This window comes from Balaenoptera musculus, chromosome 4, assembly GCF_009873245.2.
Source record: "Balaenoptera musculus isolate JJ_BM4_2016_0621 chromosome 4, mBalMus1.pri.v3, whole genome shotgun sequence".
Classification (NCBI taxonomy): Eukaryota; Metazoa; Chordata; class Mammalia; order Artiodactyla; family Balaenopteridae; genus Balaenoptera; species Balaenoptera musculus.
In genome coordinates this window covers 68,051,018-68,078,668 of record NC_045788.1, presented here as the reverse complement: position 1 = coordinate 68,078,668, position 27,651 = coordinate 68,051,018, and the positions used below count along the sequence as shown (strand labels likewise).

Below are 27,651 nucleotides of genomic sequence, written 5' to 3'. Positions count from 1 at the left end.
ACCACATGTCCCAAAACCTAGTAAAGTATTCCAACAACAAAGACAATTTTTTTAATTCAAAGGAAACTATGGGATAGTCACTGTAGGATTTGTAATCTAATAGTGAAAGGAATCAGAGGAACAGATGGAGGGAGAGTCCTCTTCCCTGCCCTGGTTGCTGACACCACAGAGAAAACCAGTCCGGGCATGATGCCCTCCCAATCCCCAAGTCCTCACAGGTCTTTGTAGCGCTTCTGCAGCTGAGCCTGAGCTTTCAGATCTTCCTCTTGAAGCTGCTTAGCCACCTGGAGATCATGCTGGACCAAACGGTTCCGCTGAACATTCGATGCCAAATGATGCTCAACTGGATAGTAAAATTGGAGAGAGGAATTATAAGGCTTTGGCTTATTAATGATAAACCTGAGAATAAACTTAAGAAGAGCCTTTCCATTAAAAAGGGCTTCACATCCATCATTTCATCTTATGCTCTAAGTAACGCTATATAATACTCAGCACAGGGGTTATTATTTTCATCTTTTCATTGCAGAAAAAGAGAATCAGAAAGGTTAAGTAATTTGTGTTGGGCACAAGATAAAATAGTGGCAGTGCCAGGACTTCTACTGAAATAATCTAAAACCAGGGCCAGTGTTCTTTCTGCTCCACAAGTTGCCACCTTATTTATAAAATACTATTTCAATACTGAATTTTTATATTGACACACGAATTAATGATTCACAAATTACAAAGCCATACTTACGTACTTCTGTATAACACATATAACTTAGATTTACTTTTCATGAGTACATACATAAAAATTCAGAAAAATCTACAATCTAGACACTGCCCTCGCCTGGGAAAAGATGTTCAGGACTCCTAGGGGAAGGAACCCATCCCTCTGCCAGCCTTCCACACGCCCCCGATGCATGTATAACCACTATCTCCCTCCTACAGCACTAAGGCAAAGGAAATGGTTCAAGTCCCTCTTTTCCTCCGATACACCCAACAGCCTTCTCATCCCTAGCAGCTATCTGACTTCAAAACACCCAGAATTTCATTCTTCACTGAGGTGTCATTTGCCTAGACAGATCTCTCAGGATGGGTGGGTGATATAGCCCGATGACTCTCTTTTCTCCCTGCCTCACCCTGAGGAATCTGCCTCAAGCTACCACTAGAAAAGAAAACTGAAGGAGCACGCAGAGGGCTATTACTCACTCTCTTGTTCCTGCAGGCTGTGGGCCAGGGTGTGGTCCTCCAGGACAGCAAAATCTCGGCACACTGCAGAGGATGAGGGAGAAGAGCAGACAGGAAGCCTCATTAGTAGACTTTAACATAAAAAGAAAAAGATCTTGTTCAGGACTTCAAAGACTCCATCCTAATACTTTAGGATGACCAACTTTATAACTCGCAATGCACAAAACAGTGACTAGTTAGTATAAAGTCTTCATCCACAAAAACCCACATAGTACCTGCTCAGGGCCAAGAACAAGCTGTCACAAAATAATGGTTAGGTCCCTAGCCTAAGGAAATTAATCACAGAATCAGAACCCAGAGGCCCAGAAATTCTAATCCACTTCTATAAAAAGAGGGCAAGGACTGCTGTAATAATAAGAGACAAGAATGTTTCACATACTGCAGCTGAGAAAAATCTGAATTTTTGCATGGTCAGAGGAGTTAAGCCATCTGGGATTCAGAGGATCCTTTCCCAGAGACTTATGTGTATCCTGGTGCTCTTAAGGAAAAACACACCTTTATTAGTCCCTTAGGCAGGAGCAGATCTCTACTTTAAGTGTAGTCACATTCTTCAATGGGTCCACACCCTCAGACACGAGTTAGAACTGGTTCTCTAGGTCTCTCTAAATATAGAGCTGCCTAAAGAGAGCCTGCAAACCAAAACACAGTGGGAACCTTGCAGGGTACCAGGCATATGCCCCTAACTTTGCCTCCATCTGGAGAGCCAGGCAAGAGCGTTTCCTGGACTACTTTCTTAGACACAAATAAGAAGAGATAGTCTTAAAGGTCCATTCCACCCCAAACTGTAATTTAAACTTCTGCTTCTTAAAACAAACATACATATGAAGGACTCTTATCATGAAAAATGCTGTTTTGTTTGTTTTAAGGACGTGCAGTTTAGGTGATATATCCTTACTCTATTCCAAACATGTACCTCACATTAAAGAGGAAAGTTCCCAAAGCCTCAGACTATTACAATGTGTAGGACTCATGAAACTGTCCTCTAGGGCTTACCAGAGTTTACAGATTTCTTTCTGCAGCTCTGACTTTGTCTGTGAAGACATTTAATTAAAACAGAATGAAAAGACATTCCTTTGTCATTCTTAGCATTTATGTATGTTCACATACACATTCACACAGCCCTGTCCCTCGCTGAGAGATAATGCAACTAAAAAGCAGGCAGAGCTTGGAGACGTCAAGATTACTCTGAAAAGGTTTTAAGATGGAAAAATCATTTCTGCCCCAAAATCATATTAAACCGAATATGACCTACTTAGCCCTGGCTCAAATGCAACTACAAAACCAGCAATTTCAATAGAAAGTCCTGTTCTTTTACATCCAATATATTCTCAGCAAATTCTAACAACTTGAGGCCGAGGTCAAAGTTCCCCAATATTTCACAGAATGAAAGTGCTTTCAAGAAGAGCTAGTTAAACCTCTTATTTAATAGGTGAGGAAAATAAGGGCCAGAAGGAAGAAAGGGCTTATTAAGGCTATATACATAGTTTGCCGGTGGCAAGGCTGGGAGTCAGTTTCTCAGCAAGCAAGAGCTGTTTCTGCTCCTGACAACCAGCCCTCCTGGACTCTGGTAAACCACAGTCGGAACAGACTGAAAGAAGATATTCTATACTGACCAACATGCATTCTCTAAAACACTTAGCTGGTTAACATTAATTAATTAAATGTCTAAGACATGTATGGATTTAGTTCATAGAAAACAAATATTCAGAATGAATATTTAAAAAAGTTTAAAAGCCACTTCAATTTATGTTATTAGAGCAGAAAGGTATGCCAAAACAATATATTCTATATGCTTTTAATATTATGCTGAATAAAATAAAAATTATAAAATTACTACAGTTTTCCATGTGGATAACCATGTGAATAACTGCAATAATTTCATGTTTTTTATTTCAGTCAGCATGACATTAAAAATATAATGTTTATGGATACATATACCTGTACTAAAAATATATGTTTTTAATATCTGGCACTGACATAGTGACCCCTAGAGACACAAGCAAAGGGGCAGGTGTGCCTTTACCATATATATGCTGTTCCACTGCTTTACAAACAAACTAGAGAAGACTGAAGGAAGTGAGGCAAAATATTAGCATCTATTAAATTTAGGTGATAGGTTCCTGGGTTTCTATATTTTCTGTGCTTTTTGTAATGTTTTACATATACTGCACTTAAATTCTACAGCTAAATATAAAAACTTTTAAAATTCACATCTTTATTTCATCAGCAGCACATATAAACCATAAACATGATGACACATTTGACATATCATAATACACCAAGGAATTTATGAATTTATGATTACCTTAATAACGACTCTTTTTAATCATTTCTTAATATGTAAAAAGCAAGGCTGAAGTATATTTAATTATTGTGATTTGACCCTGAATCTTATTACAGTAGAGGCTGAATTGGTACCCACAAAATATGGGTAAGGTCTGCGCTAGAAAAGAACCTAGAAGATCTTCCATGACTACAAAGATGTACACACACTCATACATGCACAGGGTTGTATTGTCAATACACAGATTTAGCCCTTCAAAGTTTACTAAAAACTTCCAAATGTATCGTCTCATTTATGCAGAGATATTACTTACTTAATCCATAATTTCCTATGCATCCACTCTAGTTGCTTTCAAAGTCAGCCTCTGTATTCTTTGCAACGCTAATCTAATGCAAGCTGGGAAAGTCACACCTCCAGCCACCTTGCAAATCAGTAACCAGTTTGGGAATTACAGAAAACAATTCTCAGCCAGGACAAGTTCAAAGCCAGGAGCTTTGCTCCTCCTCTAATCCACTCTACTTTGAAGCAAACAGCTATAAACAGTACTGAGACTAAACAGCATAAACTCATCTCACTACGTTTCCAGGCAGGCACATTTAAGAGGAACTACTGGACCCTGGGCTATTATCCTGCCACTTCTCAAACTTTTTCCCTCCTATGTTCACTTTCATTCACCCTAATCTCAGGTTATCTTCTTGTCATTAAGCCAACCCCATCATTCTCCATTCCCATCCAGCCCTGCAATCTCTACACCTTCCACACAGTTAGTGCTGGATGTAGCATAAAGTAGGACTTCAGGAGATGCTCATTAATAGAAAAAATGAAGAAATACTGGTCAATAAAGTCAAAGAACAGAGTTCCACAGACAGGAGGAAAACAATGTTATGAATAGAATTAAGCTCTGTCGTTAATGACAGCATCACAGAGACTTGTAAAATTTTTCAGACCTTCAAATAAAAACTAGAAACCTCTCCCTTTCCTGTGAAAAGAACGGAGCTTTAGTGATTTTTAAAATCCAGATATGTACATATATACAGTGGATTAGTTTATATTAAGGCAAGCAAGTCTCAGGAATGGGAAGTAGGATTTATATATCTCCCACCTATTTTCCTTGAAGAGAAAGATGATTCTCATTCATCTGTGGACCCCCCTAAATAAACAAATGGCATAGTATGCACCTAGTAAACACAGTTATTCAACAAACATTTGCTGAATTCTATTATTAGGAGGAATAAGTCATTTACAAGCCATCAAGGAGGTGGAGTTGACAGAAAGGTAAATAAGCATAATTTAAAATTTAATAAAGGTTATAAAGACCTATAGAAAATTCCTTGAAGGCATAAAAGTGGAGCAGTTGTGCTTGTTATGAACTGGGGGTAGGTGTAAGGAGTGGGGGTGACTTGGCAGAGCTGTATCAGGAAACCTTAAAGAAGTTAACGTACAAAACCAACCTCAAAGAAAGGTTAAAACTCCTAGGGCAGAAGTGGTAAGCGTTCTTAGCAGAGGGACCAATTAACTCTATACAAACTAGAAGATGAGTGAAGAAGTCATTCCTGTTTTGTCATTTTTTTACCCACATCCCCAAACTTTCTGAAAATAAATTGCTATGAAAACTTAGCAAGCGTCCTCCCACATAAAAATGCCTGGATTACTAATGCATTCACTAGAAACTATTTCTTTCAACTGTGTCTGTACTGCCTTTTACGTTCTGGTATAATTTTGTGAATTATTCTGTTTTAGTGTAAATGCTATTAGTAGCAGATGGAATACATACTCACTGCTTCGAGAGCTGGGTTTATGCTTACTTTCTTTTGTTCTGTACACATGGAAACGCCCTCTATGAATGAGGAAGATGTTCCAGACACACATTTTGTCTTGAAAAGTTTGGTAAGGACAGGCAAGTGCAATTGACATTGATATAATACTTTGTAGATTACAATGCACTTTCACACTTATTCCTCCTAACTGTCTGAGGGTCTAAAGGTTTTATCAATATCCTCATTTTATTTATGAGGAAACTAGGCTCAGAGAAATAAACTGGCTTGACCAAGATAACCCAACAAATGAGCAAATGAACTGCAAACCAACCTGAACTCTTCTGGCCTCCAATATTTCTGCTCAAAGAACTCCTAGAAGAAATGGGTCTATGTTTAAGTATGTCAGAAAAGAGTGATATTATTAAATACTAATTAAAATAAGACAAATATGCATTAGGTTCTTTGAAATTGAGGATGAAATAAAATTTAGGTAAGGGTGGTACATGTGTTCAGAAGGTGGGTTCCAGGTCCTAAAACAGAGCAATAAAAATGGACATAGTTTACTTTGTCTCACTATCTCCCAAGAAGAAGTCTCTAGCTATCATGGTTGGCCTGTGTTCACTTCTGAAAAGCAAGGACAAAAAAATTTTGCACAGTATTTCATAGATGACCTATAAGAAAAACCCTAGGTAGTAACTGCAGTGGGAAAGTCCAAGGAAAATCTCCCTTTGGGATCTAACCACTTTCCCCCATCTCCATCCAAAATCAATGGCTTTTCTTCCCTTTGGTAAGAGAGTATTAATGAATTCAGACTAATGTGTCTCAGAGTTGTTAAAGACAATTTTAACTAAGAAATGATAACATAGGTAAAACCCCTAAGCCTTTGTCTGCCACCCTACAAGAGAAATGTCTCTCTAATCGATTAAAGAAGTCTCTTCCCTTTATTAAAAGCTTTAATAAAACTGCATCAGTAGAAGAGAAATGGGATGCAGGTAAACTGTGAATAGACCTCATCCTAATGCCAAATCTTCCACATTCTCAGCCCCAGCAAAGTTTATATACAGGGACTAAGATGACATCAACATCACCACCACTAATACCAACACCAAAACCAGTCTCCAACCCCATCACCACCACCATCAGTGGGAGCTTCTTAGAGATGCTCAGCTATGGAATGGAGACACTCTCCTAACCACCTGCCCCAATTATGAGCCCCAAAACAACAAACACAGCTTGGAGCCCCTGGTCCCTCTGACAACTGAAATTTCCCACTTTCAGGCAGAAAGCTGAAAACAATGAGAATAATACCCAAGTAATGTTTGAGCAATTAATTTATTAGGGATAAAGGGTAACTGAAAGGTAACCTTTGATCCTTCTCTGACTTTTAGTGTCTATAATTTCCATCTTGTTGAAATGAACAAAACTGAAGTACAGTACGACAGAGGAAATAGAGTGGCACCTCATTTTGGCTGATGCTAAAGAGGTAAACAACACAGGTGTTCTATACTCATTTACTTTGTTCCTAGTTAAAGTAGCCAATGGGAGGGCTACTTTTCTGATCAAGTCTCCAAATGTCCTGTTCTTTCCAATATACTATGGTTACTCCATCCGTCTGGGAGATAGAAGAGGCTTCTGAGCAGAGATCTATAAAATAATTAAATCAGATCCACCTTCCTGTATTTATCGTCCTTAGTATAATTATCCCCCCTTACTAAACTACCCACAAAGTACACACAGACTTCTGCAATTCCTTTGTGAAAGACAAAGGCTTTCATTCCACATATTGCACAAATGATTGGGGCATTAAGTATCATTAACCACTGTTTCAATTGTTTGGGGATTTTTATGGTTATTGGTTTTGGTTTATGTTTTTCTTGGGTGGTTGGTGTGGGCGTGAAACACAGAGAATGGGGGAGTCTTGCAAGTCTGAGGGAAGTTTAGTCACCATTACACAGATGATGGGCATAAGAACCCTTTTCTACCTGCCAGCGGTTCCTCTGTACTCTCTAAAAAATTCATAATCAACCTTCAGAAACCTCATTCAAATGTTACTTCTCTATTAATCCAATCCTATAGGACACAGAACCAAAACCATCACAACTGATACTCTCACACACCCAGCAGATTTACTTATGCTTTTTTTCCCCCCAGTGATTTCACAACATGTAGTAAATATAACACTGGAGAACTAATCATATAAATACATGTACTCATTTGTTTCCCCATTATACATTCAAGATCCTGAAAGGTAGGAAAAATCTTATGGATCATTTTCTCTCCAATATTTATCTCAATGCCTGGGATGATGACTTTCAAATAAATCCTTGTGGAAAGGAGGGCTCCTGAGAAAAATGATGACTAGTATAAATGATGCACCATGAAATCTTGCATTTCCACATTCTCCAGCTTACCTAAACGAAGCTAAGAAGCTGCACATCTACCCACAATGCCTTAAATGACAGTAAAGGGTTTCTGTTCCCAACACCCCAAATTTCAGATGTATTATAATGGAAAGGATAATTACCTGATAGACTCCTAGAACACCTAGAAAAGTTGTACACTCAGGCAGGTGGTCAATTCTTGGTTCCTTTAGATGACAATTAAGTACATCACTCAAAATGGCTCTGAAAGTTAGAATAACATGCCAAGGATCACATAGTTAAATATATGGCATTTCTAAGATTAGACCCCAGGGCTATGAAAAATGTCTGTATACATGACGACATGCTTATTAAGCTAAACAGCCTGACAGGGTACATAGGATGTATGTGGCATTTTAAAGCAGAATGCACTGTGTGCTAAGGTGCTGGCATGAATTTTCAGAATCTGGAGCTAGTCCCCTGAGCTATTTGTTTGATAAAACTGTCTCATGTCCTCAGAAGTCCTCTATAGTTGCAGGCTGCCAAATAGTCCTGAAAATTAGAAAATGTTAATAAATTAAGTATAAGGTGAATGAAAAACAAGTCAAGGATGACAGAACCAAAAAAATAAATAAAATAAAAGTGGGAGGAGAGAAAAGTCCTGAGAAATCTAGTAACAGAAAGACATTTTCAGGGTTAATTATCCTTCCATCAACATTACAAAACGATAGAAAGCTACCCTTTTCATAAAAAGCTCCACAAAGACCAGAACAGTATAACCCAGGATTTTCTGCAAAGTTCTACCAAATATCTGATCTGCTAAAGTCACCACCTTGGTTAGAAGTCCAAAATGTCTTAGAGCATCAAGAGGCTTTAATCCAAAATACCTCTGAAAATAATAAAGGCCCTGGATGACAGGTTGGGTTCCCAAGTTTCCTCAAATATTTCTAAATTTCAGTCACTCTTCATAAAAAGGTGCTGATTCATCACTTTCTTAAAATTATAGAAATTGATTATCAGAAAGGGTCTGAGTAGTTGTTAAGTCCAGCTTTATCCTGTCCAAATAATCATCTGGACTCCTCATAAATATTTAACCACAGGAAGCCCACTTCCTTTCAACACAGTTCCCTTTCGGGTAACTATAAAATGGTCTGTGGCAGGACGAAACCTGCCAATCTATAGATATCATCCCTGGTCCTAGTTCCAGCCTCAGAGTGCACTCACATTCCCTACAGTGTATGTGGGTGTTTTGTACAAACCACTGGCACTCTTCGGTCTGCTGTTTCATACACACGATAGGTGACCATCCACATGGCATATTATATGGGCTATGCACAGGTGAAGTCCTGAAGGTACTCGCCATGATATGGGCAGAGCCCAGGGCTGATTTCTGAGCCTTTCTATAGTGTACACTGACTATAGCTGAAATACTTGATTTTTCAAGTTAAATTTTATTTAGAAAATACTAGAAAAGATAAACATCAAAATCCTAACATTGATCATGTACTGTAGGACTATAATGTAGCTTATTTTCCTTCTAAAACATTTCTATATTTTCCAATTTATCTACCATGAAATGGAATCTTATTATTTATAATCCCTTGTATAATATTTTATAATAAAAAAATACATGTTTTTAATCTAATTTAAGCATCTAAACAGTGAAGCAGCAAATATTTACCACAGGAAAAAATAAGTTGCAGTAGCAATGTTTATGGATTCAATTTAATTATACTGTTTCCTTAAGGTTAGAGAATAAGTTTTTTTGTTTGTTTGTTTGTTTTTAAGGAAAAATGTATGCTAACAAAAACAAAGTCTACGTAAGACCCCAAATTTGCATCTGATCTTCCTGAGAACCAAAGCAATCAGGGAAATATGGAAAGCTGTTCAGTTCTCATTATTGTAAAGGAGAAATAACACCAGTTCCTGACTGGAGAGAAATGTCTTACTAGTACCAAACACGAAAGCAAGTTCAGCCACCATGTTGGAACTTAAGTAGGAAACACTGAGTTATATAATGTACTCCTCAATAGTTCAAGCATGAGTTTTAAACATGTGTCTACATACACACAAACATATGCACACACCTTCAACAAAAGAACAAGACTGAGCTCACTAAGGAGACATTTTAAAAAGCAAAACAACTGATTTAATCCCAACATTTAACTCTGATGCAATTTATCAAAATAGGTTCCTGAGCTTTTTTTTTCCCCTAATGCCCCCAATTCAAAGTTAAATGAAAGCCCCAGTAACCCAAACCACTTGTTTGGCAAGGAGATATAGCTAACCACAGACACACTAGATTGCAGGCAAGTGGGTTTTGAAAACGCTGAGATAAGTCCTCAAATCAGAAGTACTACTTTAATATCACAGACCATCTGCATCATTATCAGAGACCACAGAGTAACTGGGTAACTTATTGGAAAAGTGAAAATGGCTAGGTCAGAAATTTCCATCTGACAGGGTAAAAGACTGAGGGTGAGAGGAATACTGAAAAAGGGAAGGAAGGTAGCAGGGTGGAAACAGCAGTTTTTACTCATCCTGGTAGAACTGCTGGATAGAGATAAGACTTTCCATTAGGAAATAACTGACTCAAGTTTTCATAAATGATTAAAAATACCCACAAACACAAACAACCTCACAAGCTTCCTGGGCTACAGGCATAAACTTTATGGACTGGTGCTTTGAAGCCAAACCTTTTTGTGTTGGCAGTAACAGAAGAAAAAAGTTACCCAAGAAAAATTACAACTCTCCAAAACCCCAAGTGAGGTGCATTCACATGGTCCAATGTTGGATGGAACAGGCATTAGAAAAGACTGCCCTAAACTGAACCAAATCTGTATATTCTATCCATCCATCATTATTCTATCCACTAGGGTCACAAAAATTTTTTTCACACTATATATGGTAGCCACTAGTCACACATAGCTATTTCTTTAAATTAACCAAAATTAAATTATAAAAATTCAGTTCCTCAGTCTCACTAAAAACATTTTCAGTGCTAAATAGCCTTATGGGGCTAGTGCTTACCATTTTGGACAGTGAGGGATACAGAGTATGTCCACCTTCACAAAAGTTCTGTTGGACCACACTGCCCTAAACAATAATCACAGTATGACAGAAAGGACAGTGTCAATTTAGACAACCGGACCACTCAGCAGCATTTAAAACCATTTTAATCGTGTGTGTGTGTGAGAGAGAGAGAATGCATATTTATATTTTAACCAACAGATATAACTCGCTTTGCCAGTATGGACAACCAAGGGTCCTGAATATATTTTTAGTCTTGTAGTAGCTACTGATTTAACTTCAGAGTGCATTATTTCTCCTATGCTTCTTTTTCCTCAGCCTTAAGGTGGTGGTAGTTTTGCTAACCTCAGCCAGTTGAAAAGAATTAAGACTTGTTGTACATCTATCAAGTAACCACTGTGCAGATACAGTCACAGAAACAAAGTGAACAAATATCCTCTTGGAAGGGAAAGTGAGCTGTTAATTCAATATAGTTAAGGGAATTCGATTCTGTGAAATACAACTACTACTGAATAACCTACCAGATCTCTAATACCTTACAGATCATTTACCAAAGAACTGTGGATTCTCATTAGCAAATTATGCATTTGTGAATTTCAACTGGCTTGTAAAATTAAACTGATCATAATCAGAGGAGCCTTCTCCTAAATGTACTGTCTTTGGTGCCTTCCTTAAAGAACAATTACATTCTACATGGGTGTTCCACTTCAGAACAATTCAGGAATATATGAATTTACACAGCAGCTAAATACATAATTACTCTTACTATCATAAAAATGATTAAAAAGGAAGCACTCCTGCTTTAAAATGATTCAGTTGATTTCTAAATAGATTTATAAAATTTCATAATTAAACATAGAAAGATGACTATCAAAATTACACTTAGGAAAAAATGAAACTCTTAAACAGTGTTAGAATTGTGTAGTACACTGCACAGAGCATTGGTAATGAGATATTCAGTGAATACTTACTGCATACAGAGGCACTACGGTATAACCAAGAGTACGCTTACCTAGATTCTAATCCTAGCTCTAACACTCACTAGATGAATAATCTTGAACAAATTAATATCACTTATATTTGCTCCCCTGTAATATGAGAGTAATAATAACAACTGTAAGTACTTAAGCATTGCAGGAAATTTTCTTTTTTAAAAAAAGTACTCACAAAATATTCTGACGGAGATAAACCTTCTATGTAGAAAACAATAGACCACTGATAACCACAGGAGTCCTCAAAAGGGTAAATACCCTTAGACAAGCAGTAGCAGACAATTTTTTCAAAGTAATTTTCCACTATGAATATCCTGGTAGTAAAAATTTATTTCTTTTATTTTCACCCCATGTATCCCTAAAGAACTCCAACCTTCTGTTCCTCTATTTGAATGGCACTTTTCCTGGCACTTAAGCCCTCAAATGGTTTGGCAGCCCTCAAATGGTTTGGTTTCTCTGTTTGCCTTAGCCTAGAAAGAAAAGCCACCCATCTCCTTAAACCTCTGTAGGATAAACCCAGTCATGCCCATTAAAACCCAAAAGATCACATCAAGCCAACTTAAGTACAAGTTTACACCAAGGGAAGAAAAACCATTTTGGTTTATTGGCTTCATATGACAAGTTTCCTTAAGTACTAGCTACTGCAAGTTCTATTTATCTTTGAACTTTCAACTTCTCTTCTGCAAGTAGATACTTTAGCTAGCACTTTCTTTCTTATTAGGATTAGTAAACTCATTTCAATTTCAAAAGATTGAGAGTACAGTAATACTCAAAATTTAAAAAAAAACAAACTTAAAAAATTGCTCATGGGATAAGTTGGCATGGGAAAAATATTCTCTTACAATCTTGTTCCCATAAAGCAAATTGCAACACTCACAGTTCCACTGTGGTAACCATTTGTCAGAACTCTACACTCATTTCCAGTAATCTTGGATAATGTAAATCTGAAAGTATGGACATAAAATAAATGGACAAGTCTTGAGATTTCTGGAATTCTACTCTGATATGCTGCCATATGCTCAATAATTGGTCACGTTTACTGACTAGATTGTGTTTTTCTAAAAGGTATCTTGAGATCATGGGTACATTCCTAGGATCAACTCAGTTTTTACACTTACTAGGGGAATGCCTCCCCAGAAGACCAGGAGAATTCTCTTACAAGCAGGCTTACATTAAAAGCAGATTTCGTCTCCTAGAAATACTCTATACAGAAGAAGGTAATGACCCAACAGAAAACTGGAAAAAACAAGCCTGTGTTCCAAAGCATAGCCAGAAACTTCCTAAGCAGATAACAGGGAGTTGTGCATCGATTTTAAGAAGGGATTCTGTCAACCACTTTGGTTCTCCATATAGTTCATCAGAGGGGATGAACTTTACTTTATTTCTTTTCTTTTTGAGAAGGAAACCTGTATTCACCTTAGTGGTATTTAAGTTAGATGTGAACTTTTGATGGTTCTCTATTACCAAAGAAGGCTGGACACTCAGTTAGTGCTATGGGAAGAGAGAAGCAAAAACTGAAGTTTAGTAATAAACTCCAATAAGAACGAAGCTGAGATTTCTTCAACGATACAAAAGTGAACAGAGTACATAAAATGGCATCATGGTTCTGATTTGGATTTTGCCTAATGTTTAAAGAGTATTTCAGAGAAGAAAAAACAACTTTGGAGCTATACAGATCAGGATTCAAATATTGCTTTCTTATTGGCTAAAAGATCTTAGGCAAGTTATTTGATCTCTTTGAGCCTCAGGTTCCTCATCTGCAAAATGAGGATAAATGTTGTGAGGACTAAATTAGGTAAGTGAAGGGCCAAAGAAAACATCTGTCACTCAGTAAAAGGAAGTTCAATAAACGGAACTTCCAATTACTACTGGCATCATCAGAGTTAATGAATTCTTATAGTTAGTTATTTTCTATTAAGTACTTCTTTTAGTCAGGTCTCACTAAGTCCCTGATTAACACAGATCTATCACTTCTGTAGTATAGAATCTATAATGGAATAAGCAATCACTACTTCCTCTTATGAATGTATGGAAATGTTTCCTGGCAAGGAATTACAATATAATCAACAGTTGACTACATTTCAATAGCTCTTTCTAACTTCATGTTTTCTCATGAGGGAGAACATGTTTCCTATACATACGCATTGTGGGCCTGAGTTAAAAGGAAATCAATGTGTCTAGAATGTTTAATAAGCTCCACCACTCCAAACTTTTTTCAGTTGAACGTCCAGGATTAGAAAGCAAAGTAGAATTCTATGTGAAAGTCATGTAATTATAGTTTACTAAAATAGAAGAATCATCAAAGTATCACCATCAACAATGGTAGAAGAGTAGACTGTTGAGAAGAAGTTAAGCCATCAAAACCTAAACAAAATATTAACATGTAAATTTAAAATACAGCATGCCTAAAATCAGATGAATTTTCCTAATTTCTGTTCCTTGAATACGCTAGTAAAAGCTTTCTGCCAAATCCACATGGCACTTTGGTATCTTCCTATGAGAAATGTAGATATCTCTTTCCCAATTTATAGAAATATAATGGCCTTATTGTAGCATATAAGGAACAAACAGGTTGAAGTACAAACAGCCCAGTTCTTCATTCCAGATACCAGTCAGAATTTTAGTTCTGGCTCTGTCAGCAGCTCACCAAGTGACCTTTGACAAGTCACTTTCCAAATCAGAACCTCAGTGTCTTGATCTATAAGGAAACAGTCCAAATTATTTTTAAGAGCTCCTCCAACTTAGATATAGGGTAGTATGAAATTTAGTTGATTCAGTATAAGTAATATATATTTGTCTCCTGGATACAAGCACATCATCTAAAACGTCATAACCACAGCTATGTAAAAGACCATCCATACAGGACGACTGTTATGCTAACTTTCTCCTGTACCAAATATTGCTTTCTTCATTGCTGTTGTTGGTTTTACTAGTTCTACCGTACAAAATGGCAAACATCTGCTTTTATCCATCATATTTTATGTATAGTAGCCTTCACCACCAATAAATCTTAAAATAACCTTTTGTTCAATCTAGTGACTTATAAAAAGGTAGACTTATCCTGTCTCAACTAGCAGTTCTCACAGAGCCTTCAGTGTCATGGTAAAATGAGACCATGTTATCATTCATTTACTGTCCGATGGACGCAACTGTGGACCGTACTATTTACTAAAAGGTTAACCTGGGGCCAGATGAACAGAGTACAGCCTGGGAAAGCGAACACCCTCAATATTCAGAAGTCTTCTTGAAGATCACCAAATTTAAGTTCAACTAGAATGTGGTCTAAATGCCTTGGATTTCTCCATGTATTGTTACTGAAACTGCCTTCAGTATAGTATATTTGGTTATCCTATAGTATATTTGGTTATCCTATAGTATATTTGGTTACCCTATAGTATATTTGGTTACCCTATAGTATATTTGGTTACCCTATAGTATATTTGGTTACCCTATAGTATATTTGGTTACCCTATAGTATATTTGGTTATCCTATAGTATATTTGGTTATCCTATAGTATATTTGGTTATCCTATAGTATATTTGTTTATCCTATAGTATATTTGGTTATCATGTAATTCCCCTGAAGAGGAAGTGAAAGAAAATCAGGGGCAGCCTGCATCTGTGAACAGGAAGACAAGCTGTCCAAATACCTTTCTGCTCTAGAGGATTGATTCACTTGTCTCACTTGTTTTTTAAGAATTCAAAGTCATGTTGATGATTTTAAAAAACTGCTACATCTACCTAGAAGTATAAATTGGTTTTTGTAGCACTGCATGTTTTTAAAACAGTGTTAACTTCTGATACACCATATGAAGCTGAAAGAGACTAAACAGTATGCCCTAATTTAGAAAACCATCCTAAATAAGTATGAATTAAACATATCCACCCCCAAAGCAAAAATTCTTGAGCTCTTTTGCTCACGCTTTCCCACCCTCTCTTGATCATAAACCATACCAGGTTTATAATCTGTACATTCATGTTTTTCGTTTCCAACTCAAAGTATTCAGATTCTTCACAATCAGGAACTCTATAATCAAGAACTTAAAAAATACATGTTACATGCGACCTGTTTAGTTAAAACTTTTTAAGAACTTTGACCCCTTTACCTAAAAATAACTCTAAAGGAGAAAACAGTAAACGTAAAAATTCTGAATAGAATCCAACACCATCTAAGAAACTAATTGGATCTTTTAGTAACAGCAACAAAATGATACCATATCACAATCCTGGAAAATGTACACACTTGAACAGGGTCTTACTTAACTAAAATCAATCCATAAACAGGTAAGATCATTGCTTCCAAAGGAGCCTACTATGTCTTTTGGCCTTGAGTTAACCTTAACACCAATCAGTCCCCTACAGACATTTGATAGATGGGGAAATTTCATGCAACAAAAAGTAAAAGTGATTGCTTCTAATCCTCTATTCCTATCCCAGTGAATTCATGCAAACCATCATAGCTCTTATTCTAGTGTCAATTAGTTCAGTTAGCTCAGGTCCGTCTGCCCACTGAACATAAGCTGTCAGATACTCTGACAAGTTTTCTGGAGTATCTCCTATGTGTAAGGATCCCCAAGAAGTACTGAGATCAGTCAGCTACCAGTCTTGTCTTGATAGAGAGCTTGCAGACCAATACAGAGGATGAGACATGTTGCTTAAGGAAGTAAGTTAAAGAGATACACAGGAAAGAAACAGGGTAGACTTAGCAGAGAATCAGCATTTGAGCTGGGCCTGGGGAGGTGGTGAGAGGATGAGAGGATAGAAATACACTATATTTGGATAGTATAGAAGGAAATACCATGGAGAGGATTAGGGCTCAAATAACAATGGTCTGGAAAAAGGAAAAGTTGGAGTATTATAGGGTAACTTGAACAGTAATATCACTGAGGCTGAATGTATAACACCGCATTTTTCAAAATACTTTCATATCCATTTCTTCAATTAACTCTCATGGAAAGTCCACATATTAGACATAGTAAATATTATCTCCAATAAACAGATAAGGAAACTGAAGCTTAGAGATACTGAGTGTTTTCTCTGAGTCCTTACATCAAATGAGTAGGAAAGATGAGATGTGAAACCAAGGCTTAACAAGTCCAGGTTCAAAGTACTTCCCCTTTCCAAAGAAGTCAGTCTGCTTAAGTTAAATTTTATACAAGCTTGCTTTCAATCTGGACAAATTATTTAATGTATCAGTAAACAAGAGCAAATACTGCAAAATAATTCTAGGAGGAGCTCAATTACTGAAAAGATACACAGCAGAAATGTACAGAGTAAAATGGTAGCCTCCTACTCTATTTAAGATGAAGAAAATGATAGTTATATTACATACTGACAAGTAAGTAGGAATCAGAAATGTGTGCATTTCTTACCTCCCTTCAACTGCACAAATCTTTTCAACACCCATTCTCCACATTCAGGGGGAATAAATGGGGAGAACCAATAAACAGGAAACAAAAAGAAAACTAACTAATTAAAAGTAGAATTTTCGGAAACCCACATATGAAGAGCTAAATGAAATCTTAATTATTCCTACTACCTCCAACTGAGCAGACTTCACTTAGTAATCAATTATGAAATAGAGAACACATTAAGAATCTCAAGACAGTCTACGGGAAACAGGTACCCTTCAGGTTTTAAGTGTCAACAAAAACTTTACATTTCATATCTAGAAAGGGTTTTTTAACAGGGCGCTCGCTTAGTCATCATATCCAACTGCCTGTGGTATTTCAGCAATGTCTCTTGCAGTCGTGTGGTCACCAGCATACACCTATTCTGGTAAAATTATTAGAATCACCCTTTTTACTCGCAAAGTGTCTGGGTTTGGCCTATAAATTATTTGGCAGCGCTGCCTTTAAGCCTCAGTAATTATCTTAATTTGGGGAGCTTGAGCGCCACTGCAACCAAGTTCCTGGAATTCGGGGATGTTAAAAGCACAGTAAACTGGAGTCTATCAATAATAGCCCCCTAACCATTTTCTAAACCTCCAGCTTGTCCCCTCCAATATACACACATAGCCAAAATGATCTTTCAAACATTAGCTCTGTGGAGTTTTAATGGGGTAACTACAAGGGGAAAAGAAAAGAAGAAATGCTTCATGGGTACACTAAAGCTCAATTGCAAATAATGAGGTCTGACCATGGAAAACTGGGAAAACAACAGAAGCAGACATGGCAAGTTAGAATCCAGCAATCACTGACAGGATAAGGAACCGTTTGTAAGCAAAGCCAGAAAGTGATCTGTAAATGCAGACACTGAGAGTGCACAGTCCTTTCCAAAATAGCTGCTGGCAGATGTCAGGCCAAACTCAACGTGCAGATGAGAGGATATGAATCTTAATCAAGTCTCTTGTTTCTCTTCCTCTACTTCTGGTTTCCCATCTAGACAATAAAAACGTTTTGAAAGTATTTGCCAACCCTAACATTCCGTATTTTGCCAAATTTCATAATATGAAAGACAAAGCTAATATTTTAAAGTATTTGGTGGGAAGTGCTACTCAAAAATTAGTGAATATAATACCTAAAGTGGATCATGGACTCCTCTCTATAGTCAACAGGCAAAAAAATTTGTTGATGGGGAGGCAATGAAGAGGGAAAGATATCCTTGTAAGTCATTCGTGCTTTTACTATATGCAGTTAAAAGTCCTGGAGTAATGTTAATGGAAAGTGACTCAGTCTTTATGACTCATTAGAAAAATAAAAGCCAAAAAAGTCCAGTGGGGACTCCCCTGGTGTTTGGTCACTGAGAAGCTGTATCAGGACTAGAAATGCTCATCACACACTAAGCCTTCAAAGTTTAGTGGTAAATCAACCTAGGTACTTCTGATACAAGTTTCCAAGAAGACAAAGTGACACTTCGTTCACGCAAATGTTCGTAACATGTTTTGAAGAGAGCCAGTAACAAGTAACGAGCTAAGAATCATAAGCAAACTTTTTAGAAGTTGAACTTGTTTACTCACGCACTTCACTCATGAAAGCCCCACAGATCCTTACTCAGAACTGGCATATGGATTATTCTTACTTTACATAAGAGTTCTACCTTGATAATCAATTGTGAAGTCCCTAGAAATTTATATGCAGAGCACATTTTTTCTTAAAAAAAAGTAAAATAAAAATCAGGATGTAAGCCTGTATTTTTAAAAGTCACTACAAAAATAAAACATGCTACATGAGTTCAGCCAATAATAGTCCCCAACAGCGCACCACTATAATTAAAGAAAAGTTTTGATAAATGTTCATACTGATAACTGAAATATCAAAAAAGATTAAATAGGGAAGTTTTTTAAATGGTTTCACTGAAATGGTCCCAAAGAAATTATTGTTTTTCCACAAAGTACCAGATAGTAAAGAATTTAATCTTTGCTAATCATAGTCTCTGTTATAATGACTCACTCATCTCAGCCTTCACAGCATGAATGCAGCCACAGACAATATGTAAACAAATGAGCAAAGTTATGTGCCAATAAAACTTTAGGCATTGAAATTTGAATTTCATACCATTTTTACCTGTCACAAAACATTCTTCTTCCTCTTTTTTTTTAATCATTAAAAAATGTAAAGACTATCTTTAGCTCACTGGTATAAAAACAAGCGGTGGCCCATAGGCCATAGTTTGCAAACCCCTATCTTAGAGGAACTAATTTCAATTACTAAAAGGAAAAAAAAAATGCTGCCCATTCTTTAACCCTGATAAAGAAATGAGTTGCCATTGCAAAAGCTTAAAAAATCAGAGTAGGATAGGATCAATTCCTGCATTAGGGTGGCCACAGTATTCTTAGTCATATGTTCCAAATGTCCATTGTAAGTCCAAGAGTATAATCTAGGTATAAAAAACTACAGATTCCTGGGACCATCTCCAAGAGATTCAGCTGATATCAAGTAGGGCAGGAATATGTTTATAGCAAAGCTCCCCACATCATCCTAATGTTGCACCAAGGTTTAAAGACCACCGACATCTTCAAAATATTTATCTGATAAAAGACTTGAATTCAGAATATGTAAAGAACCCTCAAAACTCAATAAAAAGAAAACAGTCTGATTTTTTTTTTTAAAGGCAAAGCTTAGAACACACACTCCTTTGACAAACGATATGAGAATAGGAAATAAGCACAAGAAAAGAGGCTCCAATCATTAGTCATTAGAGAAATGCAAGTTAAAGCCACATAAGATAATATTACACTGTTAAAATTCAGATCACACAGCTACGAAACAACAAAACCAGAATTTAAACCCTTAAAAAAATAGTTAAAAATTTAAAAAAATATATCTTGACAATGTAAAGTGCAGACAAGGATGCAGAGCAATTGGAGCTCACATACATTGCTTGTGGGAATGCAAAATGGTACAGGCCACTTTGAAAAAGTTTGGCAGTTTCTTATAAAGCTAAACATACATTCACCATATGACCCAGTAATCCTACCCTAGGTGCTTACCCAAGAGAAATGAAAACATGTTCACCTCAAAAAAAACCTGTATAGAAATGTTTACAGAGACTATTTATAACCACCAAAAGTGAAAACACCCCAATGTTCGTCAACCAGTGAATGGATAAGCAAAAGGTGGTACAGCCACACACCGGAACTCAACAATAAAAAAGAACAAAATTACTGATACACACATGATATCAGATGTATTATGCTAAGCGAAAGAAGCCAAACTCAAAAAGCAACTTATTGGATGATCCCATGTATATGACATTTTTGTAAAGGCCAAACTATAGGGACAGAAAACACATCAGCGGTTGGTGGAGGTGGGGAAAAGGGTGGAACAGTCTGGGGGTTATGTTAACTGTTCTGTATCTTGATTGCTGTGGTGGGTACAAGACTATACATTTGTCAAAACTCAGAACTACATACTAAGAAGGATGAGTTTTTACTGTACGTGAATTATACATCAATGAATTTGACTAAAAAGAAAAAAACACTGATATAGAACAAGCAAGACTGGTTTTACATTGGTTCTGGTTTATCAGAAAGTTTTCAATGCTTTTATGTCAGTGTATGGTTACCAACTATCATGTGAAGACCTACATATCTTAATGTGTGTGTGTTTATGTGTTTTAATGATAATAATGACCAAAAAAATAGTTCTTTTGAGTATGCGTGTTTGTCGTGTCCTTTTAAAAGTAGTATCTAGGAACTCTTTTGTACTGGTTTCTAAATTCAAACTTCTGGGAATAAATAGTCTAAATAATCCCCAAGGTATATAAGACCAATGATCCTTTGTAGATCTTATTTAGGATATAGGGTATCCTAATTTTACAGGTTTGAAGCACAGGACACTTTTAAATAGGTCATCAATTAAAAACATTAATCCAACAGCCCTTCCAGTGGCTACATCTGAAACTGCAAATGTAGCTGTGATAAGGTTTATTTTTTCCCCTTATAGGTCAGGGTAGTTAACTTTAAAATACACTCCTGTACTTAGAGAACTGGAATTTCAAGCAGAGTTTACTTAAGTTTTGTGGTATCACACTGCTTTTTGTTACTGAGGCAAAAATTCATTTATCTCAATCAAAACTCCTATGTTCCTGAAAAGAACTAGAGAAAAGACAATGGCCTATGGCTTTCTTTATTTCCCTAATATGTTTAAACTTCTTAAAATGTCCAAGCCTCTAAACATTAGCCCCTTCAGCTGAGTGTACCAGAGAAGAAATGCATTTTCTAGGTAGAAAAAAACACTGAGGCAGGAGTATGACCTCCTGTAGTTCACCCAGTAATTCATTTGCTGAATCGAAATAAAAACCTAAAAAAACAAAAGCTTTCAATTAAAAAATAAAATGAAACCTATGTTAACTCATTAACATTCATATCAAACATTATCCCTAAAATAAGTTGAGAAAAATCTCTGGAATTGTTTTGTCATTCATTATTTTTATCCACTGTTTTAAATGACAGTATTAATGAAATACATGAGGAATGATTCTTAGGCATCTACAGAATAATTTAAAAGAAAGAGAAGAAGAGGGAGAGGGAACAAAGGAAGAGAGAGGAAGGGAGGAGACAGGAAAGGAAGGGGAAGGTGGGAAAGGAGAGAGCAGGGAAGACTGACCTGTGTGAATACTCGGTTTTGAACTTTTCTAATTCTAGGCCCCATGTGACAATTTTTAGATACTTAGCCTCAGCGGTTTGATACAACTCACTTTCCCATCCTGGCTCTAATCTGGCTGGCCTAGATCAGTGGTTTTTAATACTTTCTACTCTGAGATCCTTTTTTTAAAATGGCAATTAACTTTACAGTTTCCCACAAGGGAGAAGTTGTCCTTTATGTAGTTGTTAGTTTAAAAAAAAAAAAAAAAAAGGGCATTTCTCAAATCATTAAGATAATCTTTATTTTACAATTAACAGCTAATTTCATTTTTTAAAAATCACTGATTCATTTAAGAAGGTACTGCATACCTGCACATAGCAATAAACTGAAAGATGTTTTTTTCCCTTATATGAGAGGCATTCTGGGTGCACGTATGGAATTTCAAGGGTTCTTTACAACAACTCGTTGAACTCTACAGGACTGCCTCTCCACCACAGCAAAGATCAGAGAAGAAAAAAAAATTAGAAAAATAGATTAAAATTTTTTATAAATTTAATAGTGGCACTAAGATACATGATGCCCATGGTTAAAAGGCATTATCTCTGCCCTTGAAGAGCTTATGCTCTGAGGACCTTCCTGGTAGCACAGTGGTTAAGAATCCGCCTGCTAATGCAGGGGACACGGGTCGAGTCCTGGTCCGGGAAGGTCCCACTCGCCATGGAGCAACTAAGCCCGTGCACCACAACTACTGAGCCCGCCTGCCACAACTACTGAAGCCCGTGCGCCTAGAGCCCGTGCTCCACAACAAGAGAAGCCGCTGCAATGAGAAGCCCGCGCACAGCAACAAAGAGTAGCCCCCGCTCGCTGCAACCACAGAGAGCCTGCACGCAGCAACAAAGACCCAACACGGCCAAAAATAAATTAAAAAAAATAAATTTATAAAATAAAATACAAAAAAAAGAGCTTATGCTCTGAGAAGGAATATGAAATTATGCCAGAGATAGGATTCCTAAACTAAAAGGGAGCATCTAGTATTCATGATTTACTCATTCATTCATTCACACATTCAAATATTTGCTGAATCTTTCTTTGCTGGCTATGTGAAAGACCTGAAGCCAGATGAGGGTAAAGAAAAGAAGACACAAACCTCCTAACTCAAGATCTAGCCGTGGTCTCATTAAAAGACAATAACAACAACAACAAAAAACTGCTGTGGAATTTTCAAGAAAACCGAAAGTGAGTTTGCCCTGGAGCCAGATAATGCACCTCTCAGAGATCAACATCACATTAGATACCTAGTGTGCGTGTGATATGCTTTAGATCTCTGGGACTACTTGGTTAACTTACTGCACCAGATATAATTTTTTATCTTTCCCCTTAAAGTTCTGGATTTATGCCATTAATTTAATTTACCCCATTATGCCACTGGGGTGTCCTGGACCTAAAATGAATCAGTGCTTTCTAGGCATATTTCTGAAACTGTATTAACTTTTGTCTTTCACTAAAGAAAAAGGATTTGCTCTGAGAATAGCTAGCTACCTTTATTTCAAGAAATGTCTCTACCAAGTGCACCAATTTCAGATGCTAATCATGACTGCACTCAGGTGCACACGTGCCTGCACACACACAGAGTTAAATAACTTTGGAGACGGTGGAAACTTCCAGTTGAAGGACAGTAAGGATATATAACACATAATAAAATTTCTTACTGCTGAAAGGAAAGAAAAAAGGTTAGCCCTGGTAGAAGATGGGAGGGTTGATACACAAGTGCTCAATGGCTAGAAGTGGGAAAACACTAATGACTAAAAAACTGCAAAGGAGTTAATAAACTTTAAAGGGTCTAGAAATGGCTTTTCTTTGATGGACAGGCTACAGCACTCAGACCAAAACTTGAAGATAATGTGAAACCTCTGTTAGATGGGGGAAAGGGCAAGATTAGTGATTGGTGAGCAATTAAAACTAAGTAGAGAGATGGGAATCAGACTGGAGAGAGCAAAAAAAAGTGGGGAGTCTGGATTGCAGTTTCAGAAAGAAGATTCAGAGTAGAAGCTAAAATTTACCAAAACTCTAAGCTTGTTAACTAATGAAAAGTGCTCTTTTTTTTGGCGGGGGGGAAGCTCTGATCTAAACTAAAAAACTTTCGGAATATTGTTGGAACCTTTGTCTATTTGAGAATACCTTTGTCTAGCATTCACAAATTGCATGATGCATTTGAGTTACACATCTACTGATAAAAAAGTGGCTGAGAATTTTTTCAAATCTTGTTGCAGAGAACCTCAAACGTTTCAGAAGAAATAAAGCATTACTACTAAACAATGGTAACAGTATTTCCATTACAAAAAGTATTCAGATGTTCCAAATATGTTTTTAAACCAGAAATAATAATGTGTGTTGACATTTAGTTAGACTTAATTCTTTTCACTGCATAAGAACTCACGCATGTCCCTTTGTCTCCTATTTTAAGAGAGATTTCCCAACGTAAAAATACTGCTGTAGTTATTTTTTTCAAAGGTCTGTCCAAATGATGAATATCTTTGGCCATCTTAAAACTAAATAAGCAAGCATTCGATTTTAACCTAGAAAAAACAAGTTTTCAAATAGTCTCTTTCCCTGATGTCAGCTGCTACCCATGACCTCTGTTGAGAAGTTCACAACAAAAGTCCCAGGGTTCCCCATCCCCTCCTAAAGAAAAGGGCAGTGGGAAGGGACAGACATCCACAGCATTATTCTTCTCAATCTCTATTGGAATCTACCCCATGATCCCAAATTGTAATTGTATATAAAGGTTTAGATTGATAGGAGAAGTAGAGAAGACAGATTTTTAAAACTGGAGTTTAAAAATCTGTGCCAGAATATTAAGCAAATTATTACTAAACTTTCTTTTCAAACTGAGTTGGAGTTTCAGTATTAAGAAGTCTCAATGTCTGTGTATGTTTTACCCAATCATGGACACCAACTTTATTTTCTTTAATTAGGGTCCAGAAACATCATTACGGAGCAACTGGCCATAATTAAGAGTTATATTAGGGAAAGATACACTTTATTCGATGTGAATACTTCCCAGATCAAAAACCACACCACCATTAGCACATTCCTAGTATAGTGTATCACTTCCTCTGATGATCTTTGAACTAGAAAAATCAGATGCTTACAAAGACAATAATCTCAACAATTTCGGACCACCTTCAAAGTAAATCAATACTTAATTCTAACTTAATGAAACAGCCACATAAATTTCCTTACCACTTTTCCACATCATGTAAACCCGACTGCCAAACACCATGTTGTGCAAAATAAAAGCAATCCAAATGTGTTAAACTCCGGAGTTTAGCAATGGAAAAATTTTGCATTTACAGATGGAAAGTGTTTGTTGAAACCCTTAAGAAAGAATATACTAGAATAAACCATTCATGTCTTGGTTAGAAACCAGAAGACCTAAGAGTAATATAAATGCATGCACAGAAAGTGAGTTTCAAGTTTGTTTCAGGTCACGGACATACAGGGAGCTGGGTAAAATCTTAGCACTACATGACTAATACTTTACATATTAAGGTTGTGTTTGAACTCCAATTCTCATCCTACTCCTCACCCACCCCCAAGGAAGCACTACACACTACACAAGGATCACTTTTTCTCTAGAGACATCCAACACACACACACACACACACACACACACACTCTCTCTCTCTCTCTCTCTCTCTCCCTCTCCCTCTCTCTCTCTCTTACCAGAAAGGTTAAGGACAATCTCAAAGACCTGGACTTTCAAAGTGTAAATTTGCCTTTCCTATCATTCAGGCTCCAGACTTGACAGTGTTAAGAAAAGTTCATTTACATATGAATGCCAGAATCTTCACCAAAGCCAGGTTAGGAACTGAAAGGTTGAAAAATACTATTTGATAAAAATCTCAGGCCTAAGCTCTAACATCCTTCAGGAACAACAGGACAGGCCCAGCCCGATTAAAAATTCTACATAAAATCAGCAACACTGTCTCCTAGTGTTCGGAACTCTGGGACATAAAGCAGTCAAGCTTTCTTCGAATTCTGGGGTCAGCCTGAGCACCCACAAGCCCCTTTGAATCAAATCAGGTTGGCAATGAAACACGCAGTTCCAAGAAAGCAAAGATTCTTATTTTCAACTCCATATTCCCAAGACAACTAAGACCACAAGAGTCAGCTGAAACAAATAACATCCACTACAAAGACAATCTCTGCAAGCCCGGAGAGCACTCTGGGACTTCCATGCTTCCCAGGGTCAAAATAACGGCCAAAGATCACTAAAGATTAAGGCAATCCAGCACCCAAGATCTCAGCTGAAAAAAAAAAAAAAAAATACTAGGTCTGGATGAAGACGAGGAACAAGAAGTCAGTGGGATACTTGCTAGAAGCCAAGCCAGACCAATACTAATCAATCTTGATTTTTCTGGACCTCAGTATACGGAGCCAGTAAAAATCAAGGTCACAGTGAGTCCCCTGCTCCCCCTCGCTTAGTGCTTTTTATGAGAAAATGCTTATTTATAGCAGCTTCCCATCCGCTGCTCGCGCTGGGCAGTGCCCAGACTAAACTTTTAAACCTGGAGGAAGGTGGGAAAGTCAGCCAGCCAGACGCAGGGCTAGGAAAAGTAGACAGAAGGAGGGAAAGAGTCAAGTTTCAAAACAAAGGTTCCACAAGGAACTGAACGTCAACCCCTCCCCACTTCCTAGCCTTCAAGTTAGCCAGGCTGGGCCTGAATTTCTAGGAACAGAAATAAGTCAGATGTACCCAGCTCTGGAGCATTCACTAAGGGCATTTCTCTTCCCGAGAACCTTTGCACAACCACTTTTGATGAGGGTGGTGCTGACCTCTCTCCCACAGTCTCCTTTCGTAGGAGAAAACTGAGGCTCAGAACGAAAGTGACTTGCCCAAGGTCCCACAGCAGAGCCTGAATTCAATTCCCTCCCGGCCAGGGCGGGCCGGCACCAGCTGAGCGCCGAGCGAGCGCCGCTGGGGCCGCCGAGACGACGCCCCCGCCGGGAGGGACGCTGGGCTGGGAGCCGGAGGGGCCCCGGCGCGCGCTCCACGGCCCGGTCCCTACCTTCCTTGACTCCCGGCAGCTTGGATTGGTCGATGCTGACTTCAGCCATGTTGGCCCGGGCTCCGGACGGCCCTTCGCCTCCCGCTTCCCGGCGGCCGTCGGCACCGAGCTCGGCCCGGCGCGCAGCAGGAGCAGCAGCAGCGCCCGACCCGGCGCCAAGTCCGGCCGGCAGCGCGCGCGGGCCCGGAGGACAGAGCGGGCCGCCGGGCAGGGACTGGCGACAAAGGCGGCGGGAGACGGGCCCCGGCGCAGCAGGCTGGCGGCCCAGCTGCCCCGCCGCAGCCACCTGCTCCCGCGCCCCCGGCCCTGATCGATACCAAATACCCAGAGCCCGGAAATGGACCCGGGCCGGCCAGTACGGAGGGAGAGAGGAGACAGAAAGGCCGGCGGGCGGGCGGGCGGGCCCGGGTGGGGAGGGGGAGGGGGAGGGGGAGGGGGAGGGGAACTGCAGGTCTGTAACCGCAATTGCGAGTGGCTGGCGAGTGCAGATCGGCTCCCGCGGCCGCCTCCCTGCTGTCTCCTTTGTGCCGAGTGACGCGCGCCCGAGGCTGGGGCCCGGCGGTGCCCCCGCCCCCGCGCCCTGCCTCCCTCCCGACGGAGGGTCGCGTCTGTCGGTGGGGGGCTTTGTGTCCTGAAGGCTTCCTCAAAAAGGCCGCACGGGTTCCCCAGAACACAGTCGTTACTGTCGCCGGTGTAGTCCCCATGCTGTGAGCTGTTTCCACAGGATGCTTTGCTGTGAGACTGGCTCTCTCTCGGGCACTCTTTGCCTCCTGGGATTAGAGGAAAGATAATACATGGGCGTTAAAAAAAACCTCTACTACAACGTACAGAACTAAAGAGCAGCTGATCAAAATCTGGGCCAGTTAGGAGACGAGAGTGCTCACAACCAGCCGGGGGA

General features: G+C 38.4%; 1 protein-coding gene across 6 annotated transcripts in view; it reads right to left on the bottom strand.

The window, feature by feature from the left end:
• CCDC50 (coiled-coil domain containing 50) overlaps positions 1-27,139 on the bottom strand; it is a 66,623-nt gene extending 39,484 nt beyond the window's left edge. For 3 of the 6 annotated variants that reach the window (XM_036849799.1, XM_036849802.1, XM_036849804.1), the window contains exons 1-3: positions 5,320-5,412; positions 1,192-1,254; positions 217-343 (exon numbers count right to left, since the gene is read on the bottom strand). In XM_036849799.1, coding sequence (XP_036705694.1) covers positions 217-343; positions 1,192-1,254; positions 5,320-5,383 — 254 coding nt within the window. In that variant the 5' untranslated portion in view covers positions 5,384-5,412. Of the gene's footprint in view, positions 1-216; positions 344-1,191; positions 1,255-3,827; positions 3,887-5,319; positions 5,413-26,753 lie in introns of those variants that run through there. The other 3 variants (XM_036849800.1, XM_036849805.1, XM_036849801.1) reach the window with 3 other exon arrangements.
• Between the last annotated feature and the right edge of the window lie 512 nt (positions 27,140-27,651).